Raw genomic sequence first — 15560 nt, forward strand, 5'->3', positions numbered from 1 at the left:
ATCTAAACTGCCATTATGTTACATTCTTATCAGATTTACAATACTACATCCATCATGCTATGTGGTAAGGCTACTTTACTCTGTTTCTTTTGATACACCTGGCCCCAATCAGGTTTTCTTCATCATCTCTTTTCAGGCTTGTGCTCCTTAGTATTTGCAAATCTCACCTGAGGCTCAAAGCCCATGTCAAACATTCTATCAGCTTCATCAAGGACAACATATGTCACTCTCCGAAGATTTGTCACCCGACCTGTGGAAAGGAAAGAGAAAGACAAATGGAAACAGAATAAATCTAAAGCCTATTTTTCTCAATTGCAAATATTAATAAAATGGCACATATTCTGACTAGCATCTAAATAATATCTAGTTTAGAAAAACAATTCACTAAATGCCCTCTCTCTTCCAGTAACAATTTGGCAATTATTACTTTGTCAAAGTCCTCTTTTGCATACCAGCATAGGGGAAGAAGAACCTGTAAAATTCAGAAAACAGCCCTCACCAAAACACATCATAAAACTAAGACTGAGGTGAAGCAACGAGCCACATCAGCCATTATCTGAGAGCGCCACCTAGGAAAAAACATATTAGAGATTACAGCGCATGTGTGGAAGGCAAAGTTCAAGTGCAATCTGAAGAAGCCTTAGAACATCTCCATGTAGATCATATTGTGAAATATTCATGATGGGTGAAAAAATCTAACCACACTCAAAGCAATGAGAGCTTTTTCACACAAGCAGAATTTCTCCAACTGAGCTGTGGATAATCACTAATAGTTCTAGAGAATCACTAATAAGTAGTACATATATAATTGTATAAGCAAAACTTTCCATATCTATACACATACACACAGGTTAAAAGCTAGTAAGCCAATTACAGTGCAAACCTAAGCAGTTATACTCTTTTAAAGCCCACTGAGAAGGGGCTTTAGAAGGGTATAACTCTGCTTAAGTTTGCACTCTAAAAATCAAGAACCATTCAGCCATAATGACTACTGGACTTATGCATAATAAATAATTTATCTTAGCTCACCCACAAAGATGCATACAAGGATTTTGCTTTCAGGGTAAAGTAACACAAAATGTATTTGAGACTATCCTTCAGTGATACTGTGTGAATGCAATAGTAACTCTAGACCATGGCTTGGATCCAAAGATTTGTATGTTTAAGCAGAAAGTACTTCCATGCATGCTGTTGGGGTGCCGGAGGAGATACTGATTTTTTCTTCCTACTACAGTCCCTCATGTTCTCTGAAAAGCTGTTGTGGAGATAAAAGACTTTCCGGTGTGATACTGGAATACAAATCCGCAACACTTTCTCCCCAAATACATGTAAGTACTTCCCAGTTATGTACAGATTCTTTGGATCTAAACTCATTTAATTTGGAAGTAGGAGACAGCAGCCTGAGCTTGAACATTCAGAACTGGAGAAGAATTATGAAAACCTAATACCTTAAAAACAGGGCTTAGGAATGTTTTCCAAGTGCTTCTGTTGCTGCTTCTATTGTTCTTCATGAAAAGCCAAGGAGCTTGGACAAAAAAACAAGCTCTACCCACTCCTCTGAGTCTCAGGAGAAACATTACAAAAGTTCAGCAGAACACTCTAGCCTAAGGAAGCAGGGAAGTGACTGCAACAAACTTCAAGAGGATGCTCTAATTCTGCATTGATTCCCAAAGGCACAAGTGCATATTAATTAAATAGCCTCTATTCTCACCTAAAGAATATGTAAGATACAAATTCACCCCAGCTACTGATGGATATTGAATGCAAAAGCATTTGATTGGCTTGGTTAGACCCATACCAGCAAGTTATTTTCAAGCAAGGGGAAGACATTTTTAAAAACTGGAACAGTAAAAGCTCTCTTCACATGACATTTGAAAGTGTGTAAGTACAGGATACTAATAAAACAGATTTTTCATGTTCATATATCTAAGTAATATGTCAACACCTTAATCCTTAAACATTTAACTTGCCAACATTTTCATAATTCATCTCTTAAAAGTATGTATTACTTGCAAACAGCATTGATGCACCTACCTTTGACGGCTTAGTCTCGGAACCACAGTTCTATAATTCTTGAAGAGACTTTTCTCACAGAAGTCAAATGTCAACAGTTTAGTAGATGTTTTGAAGCACATTTTTAAATAAATTGTCAAACAATCTAATAAGCATGCAATATTACAGTAAAAAGTATTTTAAAGCTGCAATATCTCAATTTAGTTTATTAGTTTGCTTCAAAAAAGACTTCGTTTTATATTGTATTGTCCTAATTTTAAATGTTGTGTTTTAATTATGTATGTTTTATTCTGTATTTATGTTACCTGGAAGCCACCCTGAGCCTGCTTTGCGAGGAGGGCGGGGTATAAATTTGATAATAAATAAATAAATAAATAAGCTTCAGGTATTGAGACAAATGTGAATTGTTCCATTACATTAATTCTAGCAAGCTGCAAGCAGGCAGCATTACTTCAAAATACATGACAGAAACATTTAACCTAATTATGCCAATTTTGAAGCTGAACTATAAAATGCATGTATTTACTCTTAAATGTTTTTCAATGGTTGATCCATTTCTGTCCTTCAAAGAATTCTTAAGATCCCTTCCAAAAGGCACTGACAAGAACCATTTCATGGCTACCTACACGATATTAGATATCACAGCTTCAACCAATGAAAAGACTTAAAACAAATCATGAGAAAAACTGAAGATTGCTTAACAAATAAGAATATCATTAATTGAAAAAGTCTGTTCTTACCATTATTAGCTGCTAACATGTCAATCATACGACCGGGTGTGCAAACAATTATTTCAGCACCTCTTTTCAGTTCAGCAATCTAGTTGAAACATAAGAAAAAGGTATTTAAATTCCTTATTTTAGCATGAAAAGTGCCAAGTTGTAAACATAAAAGGTTTGTTAAAAATCTCAGTTTGAAGGTTATATTTCCCTGCAGTATGTGGCTTGACTCGTTTGATTCACCTATAATGCTTTGCAGACACCTTACTTATTTGTCTGTAGCACACTACGATCTTGCGATTGTAGATTAATTCTTGGATGGCTCATCTTGCCTTGCAGCTTTTTACAACTTATACAACATGGACTGATCCAAATATGAAATTAGGTAAAACTGATTTATACAAATTCTGAAGTCTGCATGTGTTAAACAACAAATTTTAAAAGACAGGGATTTTGTACACACCTGTTCACTTATTCCTGTTCCTCCATATACACACACAACTCGAAGCCCAAGCGTCTTTGAGAACTTCTTACCCTCCTTTGTAATCTGTAAAGCCAGCTCTCGAGTAGGAGTCATGATGACAGCTGAACAGAACAAATATTAGGGTTATAATACAAATTATCATTTGCTTTGCATGCAGAACGTCCCAGATTCAATCTCCAGCGAAATGGATCAAATAGTAGGTTATGAGAAAGACCTCTAAGATGCAGGAGAGCTGTGGGCAGTCAGGGGTTACCCTGAGAGACCAGTGGTCTGGCTTAGTGTAAGGCAGTTTCATAAATAATGACACAATGAGGGGCAAAACAAATGCAATATAAAAATGGTGGTCAGAATGTACCTATATTTGAAGCGCTGATTTTGAACCCTAAATGCTCTGGAACCAGGACACTTAAAAGGACCGCTCTCCTTTAGGAGTCTACCTGCATAGTAGAATCTGCCTTTGAGGCCCTTTTCCATGTGACACTGGCTGGGTGGCCACAAGACATTTCAACAGTGTCACCAAAATGATAGAACTCATTCCCTACGGAAACGAGCCTGGTGATTTTGCTGATGGTATTTTGTTGTCAGGTATAAACCATTATGTTGGTTTAATCGTTGTATAAATTCCTCTCTTCTTTGCTGGTCACCTGATTTCTTATCTTAGCCTAAAGGTGGTGTTCAGAGACTTCCAAACAAACAAAATGTATTGCACTGAAGGCATTTGCTAGCATAAGAGGCAACAGCCAAACTAGTCGGTTTCCAGTTCAGACTTGACTGTAGACTTGCCAGCCCCCAGGTATGGACAGGGATCCCCTGCTTTTGCAGGCTTCAACCCACCGCCAGCCAACTGGCTGTCACAGGAAATCCCACCCCCAAAAGGACATCCCTCAGCAACGTCAGGGCAACACTCTACTTTTGGGGCAAAACTCTATGGTTTGTAGCAATTTTTATCATAGAGGTTTGCCCAAAAAGCAGTGTTGCCCTGACATCACTAACAGGATGCCACTTCCAGAAGTGATGTCATTGCATTGACAATCTCCCCGCTCACCCCCAGAACACTCCCCAAATTCCCCCACCACAGCAGATAAGGACCCGGAAACCCTACTTGACTCACTAAAAGTTAAGCTACATGCTCCAGCAACATGGTTTGCGAAAGAATGTCATAATGAAGTAATCTCTACCTATTGGACCTTCTCCTTCTTCTAATTGCCTCTGATCCATAATGTGCCTGAACATGGGCAACAGAAAAGCAATAGTCTTCCCACTTCCTGTTTTAGCTATGCCAATTAAATCACGTCCATTCATAATTGCAGGTATAGCCTGAGCCTGGATGGGGGTAGGTTTTTCATACCCATGCCTTAAAAGGAGAAAAAATAGTTTTGGGGGGGAGAGAAAAAACATAGATCTTGAAAAGTATTCATATTATGAACATAATTTTAAGTATAATTCAACAACACATTTGTCTAATTAGTTATCATGTGATACCTAATAACTAGTATCCTAGAGCTACCCTGTAATCCTTCACAAGCACGATCATTCTAAGGCAATGCCTTGTACTTTGCAGAGATCTGCAAAGTAGCTGCAAACAACAACGACCATGTCCAGAAAGAGTCATATACACGATAAGACAGACACTACACGTTATGTTGCTCACTTACTTTTTCAGGGAATTCAGTATTTTCATAGAAATGCCACACTGCACCCAAGTTTTGATTGGCTTAGGACATCCTTTACCCTTGACAGTAATTCCTTCCAATTCCAGTCTATATGCATTCACCTCTGCAAAACACAATGCAAATAAGCATAATAACTATTTTCCTACATTAGTTAATGCCTCCTTGTAACATGGGAAAAGAAGAAAGGACATCAGAAAACTTTATCAATGTCTTTTTCTTTGTCCTATGGAGGGTGACTTCCCACAATTTCAGATTCTTGCCCTTACAAATGAAACAAAAATCATGAAAATAAATGGTAAGTTACTGTTAAAATGTTAAGGCATCCAATGAGGAAAGGAAGGACCTCTAGTGTCCAGGAGGGTTCACTCTTCTGCATAATTCCTCATTCCTTCCCACAGCTAACAGCAGAACAAATAAACATACCAGTTTTTGAAAAGTCAAAAGCATAAGCACTACCCTGGGGAACGTCTACTTAAAATACTAGTTGAAATATAATACAAGATTCTGCTCAGGAAGAGAGTTGGAGCCAGGCACAATGGACAGATGCCTGGCTGTGGCCTCTTCTCCAGTGGTCACAGCCATGGCAACTGGAAGCTGGGAGGAGGGCTGGTGTCCTCGGCTGGATCTGGAACCAGACACGTGCACGGCTCAGACTCCCTCCCTTCTGCTCCAGTTTCCAACCCCTGCAAAAATTTACTACCCAAAGTCAGGGGACCCTCTGGAGCAGGGGTGTCAAACATAAGGCCTGGGGCCCGGAACTGGCCCGTCCAAGGCTCTTACCTGGCCCACAAGCAATTGGTATGTATGGAAATATAAGGTACTCCCCCCTTTTATGGTATCCCTTGGAAAAAACCTAGTCTTGCATACAACTAAATACATTTATTGGGGCTTTTGTGGGTTCCCCAGTAAATTAATGCTTTTGTTTGTATTTTGAGTAAAAAATAATACTGTTAATTGGGTTTGCCTGTGTCCTTTATAAAGTTTATAGCTCCAGTACCTGGCATTACATTGTATGGCACACATGGCCCAGCCTGACAAAGTGACATTTATGTCGGATCTGGCCCTCATAACAAATGAGTTTGACACCTCTCCTCTAGAGCACTCTCCAATGCAGCATAGGATGCATTAATCAAAAGAGGTAATGGACACAAATCTTGCTTGTACTCTCCACAAACTTTCAGCAGTCCCTTTTCACCTATAAAAAGCTGATGTTGGGAGTCAGGGGGCCTGTGTATGGAAAAAACAAAGAGCACAGGGATGCAAGGCTGCAGCAAGAGAAATTACCCTTAAATAATCTTCCTGCATCAGCACTATTGGCAAGAGAAGGGTTAACTTTTCCCACTTCCCCCTCTACACTGCAACTCCCTGTCCTGATTGGCTTTTTGTTCATGCAGATCTGGGGACATCAGCTTTTCACTGGTAGCTGCTGGTGAGGGAGAACATGGGTAAATATCTGCTTCCACAAGTACTACATGATCACACTTTGAAAGAGCTAACCAATCATATTTAATATTTGCTTTTTGAGTAATTACCTTCTTGAGTCATTTTAGCTAGTTCTGGAACTTCAACATAGAAGTTTTTCCTGTAGGGCTCATATTCAATCTTCCCATGATCAACTGGTTCCAGCAGTTTCCTATGTTTGGTCTGATAGCCTGTTAATGCAGTCTGAAGGTCAACTTCCTCCTCTTCAGAGGAATACTGTTGAGTAGTAAAATCACAAGCTAAACAGACATTCAGAAAAGAATCTGCAGTTTGTTTTTAATCATTTCATCACTTTTATCACTTTACTTAATTCCTTCTTGCTCTGAAGATCTCTCGAAGTATACAGATTTCCTGACTCTACCATTCACTTTGTCCCTTCAGTTACACATGTTTTCCGGAGATCTTTCTAACAAGGATATAATTAGTGTATCTGTTCATACAGAATACACTATGGCAGCCTAAGAATCTCAGCTTTTATTCCAATATAGGAAGATCGAGAAATATTTTCAGTGGTTAGGCAGAAGGGCTTTCATTTCCTATGCACTGCCTCCACCTTCCACAGCTGCGGTTCTCTGCAGTCCTCACTGTGTTGGCAACCTACCGTAATAGCCATCACACTTCTTTCCTCCCTTGGTTACAAACTATTTTACAATACTAATTTTAAACAAAACATAGTATACAAATATACACATATGAAGCATACTTAAATTGCAAGATTCCAAGAATACAGACAGCCTATTGTAGTCTGGCCCATGGAACTAAATGAAATTCTACTATAGTTTTAAAAAACGATCTAAAATATCTCCTTGTTTCACCAAAGGAAGACCCACTTCAATCCAAGTCATTTTAATTACCTCCATTGCATCTTGGTCGTTCACCATGAGCTCGCCTTTTTTCTTTTCTGTCTCTGGAGACGCTTTTTTTGTTTTAACCACAGTTACTACTTTAGTAACGGTTGGCCCAGTTTTCTAAAAACCAGAAGGTCACAATTGTAAAAAAGTTAACAGAACTCAAAAGCATCTTACACAAAACTAACAATATTAACCATTTTTCTAAACTATAGATACATTTGTTTTTGTTTTTTTAAAACACTTTTATTCCTTTTCTAAACTACACACACACCTATAGGGTTTGGGAACAAACTAAAACTACGAGTAGCAAGAGATCGTTAATACAATTGTTTAAGTAAGGATAATTCCCTATTGTCAAAGTAGTAATACATGAGAGTTAATACAATAGTTATATAAAAGATTGAGCGAGTGTTCACAAACAAATTTGGTTAGAGTGTATGCTTCTTAGTTCAGGATTATTAGTTCCTGATAATTATCAGACCGTTAGAGTTTCATTATTTTACTTATTTCCTTCCTCTACGTTTCTTTTCAAAGTCCTTTTTATTTTTAGGGGGCTTAGGAGCCGTAGCCCCTAGTTCTGCTTCAAAATCTAAGGATTCAGCCGACGAAGAGTTGGTAGAACTTTCCTCAGTTTTATCTTCTTTTTCTGCATCCTTTTGTTTTGTTTGCACATCTTCAAACTGAATTCTGAAAAGGGCCTATTTTAGAATAGACTTTAATACTAAGCATTCTATATTCAGCAAATCCTTTTCTATCCTTGCTTCATGTACTAAAATGGTACAGCATAAAATCTACAACTCAGAAAATTCTCAACAAAAGAAACGTACTTTTTCACTTCCACCTCCACCTTTTACACTCCTCATATTAAATTTCTTGACCTCCTCTTTGACTTCTTCCATGTATGCATCTAATGGATCCAGTTCTTCATCTTCAATCTCATTACCTTCCTTCTCCCCTTCTGCAGTTTCCTCATCATCATCTAATACAAAGAGAGGGGTTTTTAATATTATTTCATACATAGCCAGCAATTTATTCAATGCTATTTAAAACTATTCTGGAAATATTTTCATAGATATAACTGAAACATTTTGCATGCCAAACTTAGGCCCCTGCCACATGGCAGGGAAAACACTGGCCAAAGTGTGGCTTTTAAAAGCCGCACCGAAAAAGAGACGCCGCAGCGGGATCCCATGATCCCCTGAGCCACGGCGCCGTTACTCCCCGGCACGATCAGATGCCGGGGAAGAAGAGACGATTGCGCAGTACGGCCAGGGGAAAGACGCGCCGGCGATCCCACGGCGATCCCACGGCTGGCAGTGATGTGGCCTTTCGGAAAGAACCACCTAGGTAGGTGGTTCTTTTTTGCTGCAGGGTTTGGCCGGGAGGGGCGGATTGAGAACGGGCTGGGAACGGGCGCAACACGATTCCCAGATGTTGCTGTGGGATCGCGCCCGTTTGCTGCGGCCCCGATCCGTCCCTCTCCCGGTCCAAAACGTCTCGTGTGAACAGGGCCTTAGAGAAGCAAAAGGGGACCTCCTGTGTAAACAAGAGACCCTGATACTCCTGCAAGATCTGATTAACTGAATTTAGAAATTCTCTTATAAATATTGTTGTACATTTATACACATAAGCATCTGCTAAAATAATTACCCAAAATGTGAAACTTACTGAACGTGTTGCCATTCCCACTTTTATTACAAAGCACACTACCCGAGTAAGCCACCAGGACAGTCTACTAAACCATGAGAAGCCCCCCCACTTTCCAGAATTAATCAGCTGTCCTGTGTATGCTACTTTCTACGAAGTCAAACAAGGTCTCCTGCTCAGTTCACTATTTTTGCACTACTCTGAATTTGCATTTGCACAGGACAAGCTTTTTCAAACATATTATAAGTCCTCCAGAACCATCCTCTTTGAATTTGTCACATTCCATATTGCAGCTGCATATTACAAGAAGAGACTTTTGAAATATATCCAAGAATTCCCCTGACCAAAATTCATCCTGATCCTCACATTTCACCAAAACTCAGTTATGATTGGGCAGGCCTTTAGACCACGTTCAACAGCTATATAAAGCTTATTCTTCCTCAAATAAGTTACATAAAAATACCATCATCATCTTCTAAGCTCCATTTCTTTCCTTGCTTCATTTCTTCAATTTCTTTTTTCAGTTCTCCTATATTTTCCATTGCTTTCTTACGTTGTTCTTCTCTCCATTTCTCCACTCTCTCTTTTCGTTTTCTCATTTCCTCTTCCAGTTTGTTCTGATCAAAATTCTTTAAGAAAAAAAAACAATAGAAGAAAAAGCTACTTATCATTGACAAGTCAGTTTAAATAAAATGCCAACCCCAGTGAAATCAGTAAGAGGAAATATGCAAAACCCACACATGGCAAAAACATGGCAACCAGAATATGGTAACCAGCTACTTTCAATGCAATTTCAATGGCGTACTGAACTCTTGACAACCTGAGAGGTGAAGAACAGAATGGCCCACAAGGTATTGCAAGAAACTGATGACACTTAACAGCAGCAAATCATCAGAGATGGAAACTCTTGTGTATGTATGCCAGTCAGGGTTATGTGAGCTGTTCTCTAGGAGCAACTATATTAAAAGCTCTGGATGCTTGTTTTTTGCTTGAGATTTGCTGATAATATGCCAATCAAAGGAATGTGTACTAAGTACTACCTGTACAGAAAGTGGAAGACAGGAAGAAACAAATTACAACCCCACAGCTGGACAACAGTATTTCCAAAAGAAGTGGCCACAGCATCAGACTGCAGTCACACCCCATCTGCAGTTTATCTCCTACTTGTTATGAAGTCCTGTGTTAAGTAATTGTGTTTAATATAATTCTTTTATCAGGAAAAACACAGAACAATGTTTGTGCTATGTCCAGTATGGAAACTAACAAGAGTCTTCCCAGATTTTAAAGTTGGAAAAGCAGAATGCTAATTAGAACAGTTTGCTTTGTAACTGTCACTGTACATACGCTAACATCTTTATCCTTTTCTTCTTCTTTGTCTTCTTTCTCCTTTTTCTTCTCCTTGATAACTTCCACTCCTTCTACCTTTTCTTTAGATCGTGATCTGAAAAGCCAATTTTAAGAACTGTAGTTAACTGTCAGGGCACTTCAGCTTCACCTGAGAAGCTGTATGTGCAAAGAACAGAAACAGTGACTTTACACAATGACTTATCTGCCTGAAATAACTCATCACATGCAAACCACACCTATTTCAAAGGTTTTAGATACACTTCACCCTGAAGAGGATGTTGCATGTATACTTGCAACCCAATTCTATATGTTCAAATTCTATGAATTCAGTGGGACTCACTCTTAAGTATACACAGCATTGCAGCCTTAAATTAGGATATAAATGTCAGTCTGTGCACTGCAGGTTTCCAGGCATTCTTTCCTACTACAGCCTCTTGGTATCACCTCAAATGGCATTCCAAGGGACAGGAGCAGGAAGGGAAAGTGAGCTGCAAAGCCTCCTCTGATTCTAGCCTTAATCTCTTATCAAGTGCATCAGTTTTAGAGACATACAACCATTGGGAGTATATGCTTATTCCTAAACTTTTTTGCCAGTTGCAAATTTCCTTTCCAGAATACTTAAGGGTCAATACTCTAAGGGTTCTAATGTTTATTTTACACCTCCTTGAAGGCAGCAACATGTGCAAAGCAACTAAAAAAATGAATGCTAGTTTCACTAAGTGATTTAGCACTTGCCTTGGAAGTGTTAGAGTCCTCTAAGGAATCAGAACTTGGCTGATTTTTTTTTAAGAAAAACTCTTTTCCTCAGAATCTGACACATACGGCTTCAATATGAAAACCATTTATCATGTTTATTATGGATTTTTATTATTCCCACCTCTTCTACCACAAAAAGGACAAATCCAATCGAAACATGTGCTAACCCAAGGCAATAAATGTAGAAATCATTTTTGGTTGGTAAAATCTTATTAAGTTCTCTTTAGAGCCCACTGAACTATTTTAACAAAAACCATATGTTTATCTTGAGACAGAATTTGTGTCACTGAAGTTTTAAAACGTGCTTTTTGTTACTTCGAACAAAGCTGATGCAGATTTCAGATATGGTTTATATATTTAAAATGAATAACCTAACTGAATGCTTGCTAATATTTCTCATTCCACACACATTTTACTTCGAAAAAAGCTGATGCAGATTTCAGATAAGGTTTATATATTTTAAATGAATAACCTAACTGAATGCTTGCTTGCTAATATTTCTCATTCCACACACCTGATTTTAATTTCTAGAACTCTCACCCACAGAACAAAGAGGACTAATTCAGCTTTTCCCAGCCTGGCCTCATAAAGAGATGCCCCAATGGAGTAAAGGGAGCAGGTTCTAAAGAAGTCTGCAACTTTAAATTTTAAGGTGGCCTGAAAATCACCAGTGTAATAAACTCAGGGCCTGGTGTTAGGCTGGATGCTGTGACTCTACGTTGCTAGTGGCAGAACCTTCCTCTAGCACAAGGAGCCTTGCTCCAGGGGAAATCTCTTTCTTTGCATGAGTCCTGCAGTTATAGCCAGCTCCCTCCATTCTTCCTAATAGGGGCTAGTGTTGTGCCTTGATACTATAACACCTATCTTTTTATGCTAGGGGGTCTATCAGGTGTTAATCATATATTGGGGGTTTTGGATTGTGGGCAGAGGAATTTCCCCAAAGAAAAAGAGTAGGATTTGTGTCCACCCTAGGGGTTAGTCACTGGGTTGGATCCTATAAATTTGTGTTGCTAGTGATGGAATCTTTCTCTTGTAGTAGAGGCATGTTTGTGTTGGTATCGGAGCCACTGGCACCAATACTCTGTACTAGCGGCCATCACAACCCAAAAATCAGGAAACTCCAAACTTTCTGCCTGCTGGCACCTTTGGAATTTTGAGAGGGGGTGGTGGAATCAACCCAAAATGACTGCCACAGGAGGCAAAGCCATTGTTCTTGCTTTGCAAAAGAATTACGGAAAAACGTTAACATGATATGAAGGAAAGCCTGGAGGAGGGAAGGACTGAGAAACTAAGGGAACACAGAAGCGTACCTGTGCACCTGATCGTATAGCCGTGGCTGCTACTGCAGTGGAAAACCTTTCCGTGTGAACGAGGGCGGCCAACAAACCCTACCTTAGCATGGCCCCACCCACTTTCCATGAAGCTTGGCAAGGACCAGGGAATGGAACTGCGGGCACCATGGTGCCCACAGGTGTCACATTGAGGAGCCCTGCTGTAGATTATCCCCTCCTACCCCTTTGATGTATCTTGTGCACTCTCTCCCCTTCTGCAATTAGTTAGCTGACTTAACAGAGATGTGTGGAAAAGGGTTTAGGGTTAGAGGGGAAACACAGAAATTAAGCTTCTGGCGTAAGTAAATGGATAGATATGTTAGTGCAAACACTATGAGCTTAAAATTAAAGGGGGGAAAGCATCCACAAAAGTAGAGGGGGAGCAGGACAAAAACATGAATGATGGCAATTACAAAACATTTCTCAAACTGATTATGAACAAGCCTATCGGCAGAACTAAATTCTACACTAATTGGACTAAAACATAGGATTATGTATGAAGGGCATACATTATATTTTCTGATACAAGCATACAAGGAAGAGGCAATGCAAACATTTCCTCAGTGCTCAAAGACTGTTTAACTGCTCCTTCCTATGCTATGGTTGGGGTTATTTCACATCATTCCCTGCCTTATTCACCACTCTGCTTCTTAGCCTCTCCATCTGCACAAATCCCTCCAATAACAAGTTCTCTGAAACTTGTCCCATGCTGTTCCTTATCTCAAACCAAAATCTTTCTCAATAACCCCAAGACGGCTAGCGGATGCAAAGAAAAGGGTGAAACAGCAGATGCTCTTACACACTGAGAACACTTTCTAATGCTGGACTCTCTTTGTCTGGAAGTACATCTAATTTATGGTCATTTACAATTAATTTAAAATTATCCATCAAAATGAAGCCGTCACTTTCTACTTTGTCCTGGCCACATCTATATCTATTTTATTGGTACAACTGGATACAGTGCTACACAGTAAAAAGTTACCTGTTTTCTACTTTCTTGTTCTTGCCAGGGCTAGAAGATCGGGATCGTCTCCCTCTGCTTCGACTTCTGGATCGTCTCCTCTCTCTACTCCGTGATCGTCTCCTCTCTCTGCTCCGTTCCCTCTCTCTACTTCTTGAACGCCTGCAAAAAAGTAGAAAAGGTCTTTAAGCAGTACTATATAGGAAATACTGGTATGAAAAAGTGTTACTAATCATAGAGACAGTAGAAATGTGTATGTCAGTAACCAACTTCTCCTTTTTGAAGAATGTAACACCAGTTTCTGGATACCGGATTGCTACAAGTTGTGAGAACAATATCTTTACTAATTGTCTGGAAGGGGCCATGTCTCAGTGGCAGAGCATCTGCTTGGGATGCAAAAGATCCCAGGTTCAATCTCCAGCATTTCCAGCTTTAAAAAGGAAGAAAAAACAAACAGGTGGTAGATGATATGAAAGACCTCTACATGAGCCACTGGAGAACCACAGCCAGTGTGAATAAACAATACTGACCTTGACAAACCAATTATCTGATTCAGTATAAAGCAACTTCATGTGTCTAAATGAGCATACTGAACATCACTCAAACATCTAAGCTAATTACTACAACTTATCAACAGCTAAAAGGGGTTACACCAACTCAAAAAACCTCCTATCCTTCAGCAAGGGTATTTCTGTCACCAGAAAACACAAAGTATTTTCTTTTCATTATATTTGTTTATTTAAAATATTTCTATCCCACCTTATTTCCTTGGACTCAAGGCAGCTAACTGGACAACATTATAAGTTCACAAAACATAAGAGTCCGTAACAAAAAACAAAACACCAGACTAATACAATCAGATCTGCAGATACAGTTCACACTCCACCAAATGCCCTCCGAAAAAGAACTGTCTTGCTAATAGAGCTGTCCATACTCATTTTGGTAGACCATTCCAGAGGGCTGGACCTACTACAGAGAAAGCTGCTGTACGGACAATGCTAAGAGAGAGAACTATAAACAGAAATCTGTCTTAGAAATGCAGCTGGTGGGGGGGAATATACCAGTAGATGAGAGCTTTTAAAGGTAATAACCAGCACTTTGAGTTGGGTGTGGAAGCAAATGTACCTAGTGCAGCTGACACAGCACAGAAGTAGTATGTTCCAAGTGGCTAACCCCGGACAGGAATCTTGCTGCCACGTTTTGTACTCATTGAAGCTCCCGAGATAATCTTCAAAGGCAGCTCATACAGAGATTATTACAGTGGTCCAACCAGGAGTTTACAGTAGCAAGTTTCAGTCTGTAGAGTCTAAATATGGTGCTATCTAATAAGCAAACATGTAACTGAAAGAAGGTGCTCCTAGCAACAGCGCTGACCTATTTATAAATCAAAAGGCCAGGATCAAGAACATTCCCAAGTTCTACCATGAGAGAAACAACTGTTGCCAGGACCAGTATGCCTCCATTTTGTTGGCATCACTCCTTACCATTTTGGCTACCACCTGATTAGACAGCCATTGCCAGATCGGAAACAATCAGCCAAATTTTATTGACTCTGTAGGTCAAACAGAGGTGGACTGGTAAAAAGTTCCATCGAGGATGGAACTAAGGCATGCATGGTCTGGGTCCAGTTCACTGGGACCCAAACAGAGGTGGACTGGTAAAAAGTACAAACCTAGGACTAGCCACTAAACACAACAGAATCTGCGCCCCCAAGACAATGGCTGACTCATCGAGGATGGAACTAAGGTATGCATGGTCTGGGTCCAGTTCACTGGGACAAGGGAGTTTACATGTGTTGCCCTGGTCACAGTTGGTATCAGCTAAACGGCATCTACGTCTAGTAGATCAACACCAGCCAAACACTCTGCCTTTCCAACCTAGCATCACCTCTCTTGTCTGGATTAAATTTTAGTTTGTTAATCCTCAGCCAACTGACCATAGCCCCAAGAAACTAGTCCAGGACCTTCACAGCTGCTTCTGAGTTTTAGATGAAATGCATAGCTAAGTGCCATCTACACAGTGATGACAAACACTCAAAAGCTCCTGATGAGCTTGACTAAAGGCTTAACATAAAGGTTAAAGAGATCTAGGGATAAAATGGAGTGGTTGAGCACCTCATAAGAACATAAGAGACGCCAATGTTGGATCAGCCAAAGGCCCATTCAGCCCAACACTCTGTATCACACAGTGGCCAGAAATACCAGTGCCATCAGGAGGTCCACCAGTGGGGCCAGGACATTAGAAGCCCTCCCACTGTTGACCCCCCCCCAAGCACCAAGAAGACAGAGCATCACCT

General features: G+C 39.9%; 1 protein-coding gene across 1 annotated transcript in view; it reads right to left on the reverse strand.

The window, feature by feature from the left end:
* DDX46 (DEAD-box helicase 46) overlaps positions 1-15560 on the reverse strand; it is a 32920-nt gene that overhangs the window by 13050 nt on the left and 4310 nt on the right. Inside the window, exons 4-14 of the mRNA XM_015429655.1 lie at positions 13286-13426; positions 10214-10310; positions 9333-9498; positions 8050-8201; positions 7226-7339; positions 6422-6587; positions 4872-4992; positions 4395-4570; positions 3196-3317; positions 2754-2832; positions 168-250 (exon numbers count right to left, since the gene is read on the reverse strand). Coding sequence (XP_015285141.1) covers positions 168-250; positions 2754-2832; positions 3196-3317; positions 4395-4570; positions 4872-4992; positions 6422-6587; positions 7226-7339; positions 8050-8201; positions 9333-9498; positions 10214-10310; positions 13286-13426 — 1417 coding nt within the window. The remainder of the gene's footprint in view (positions 1-167; positions 251-2753; positions 2833-3195; positions 3318-4394; positions 4571-4871; positions 4993-6421; positions 6588-7225; positions 7340-8049; positions 8202-9332; positions 9499-10213; positions 10311-13285; positions 13427-15560) is intronic.

Source organism: Gekko japonicus, unplaced genomic scaffold (genome assembly GCF_001447785.1).
Source record: "Gekko japonicus isolate JY-2015 unplaced genomic scaffold, Gekko_japonicus_V1.1 scaffold615, whole genome shotgun sequence".
NCBI lineage: Eukaryota > Metazoa > Chordata > Lepidosauria > Squamata > Gekkonidae > Gekko > Gekko japonicus.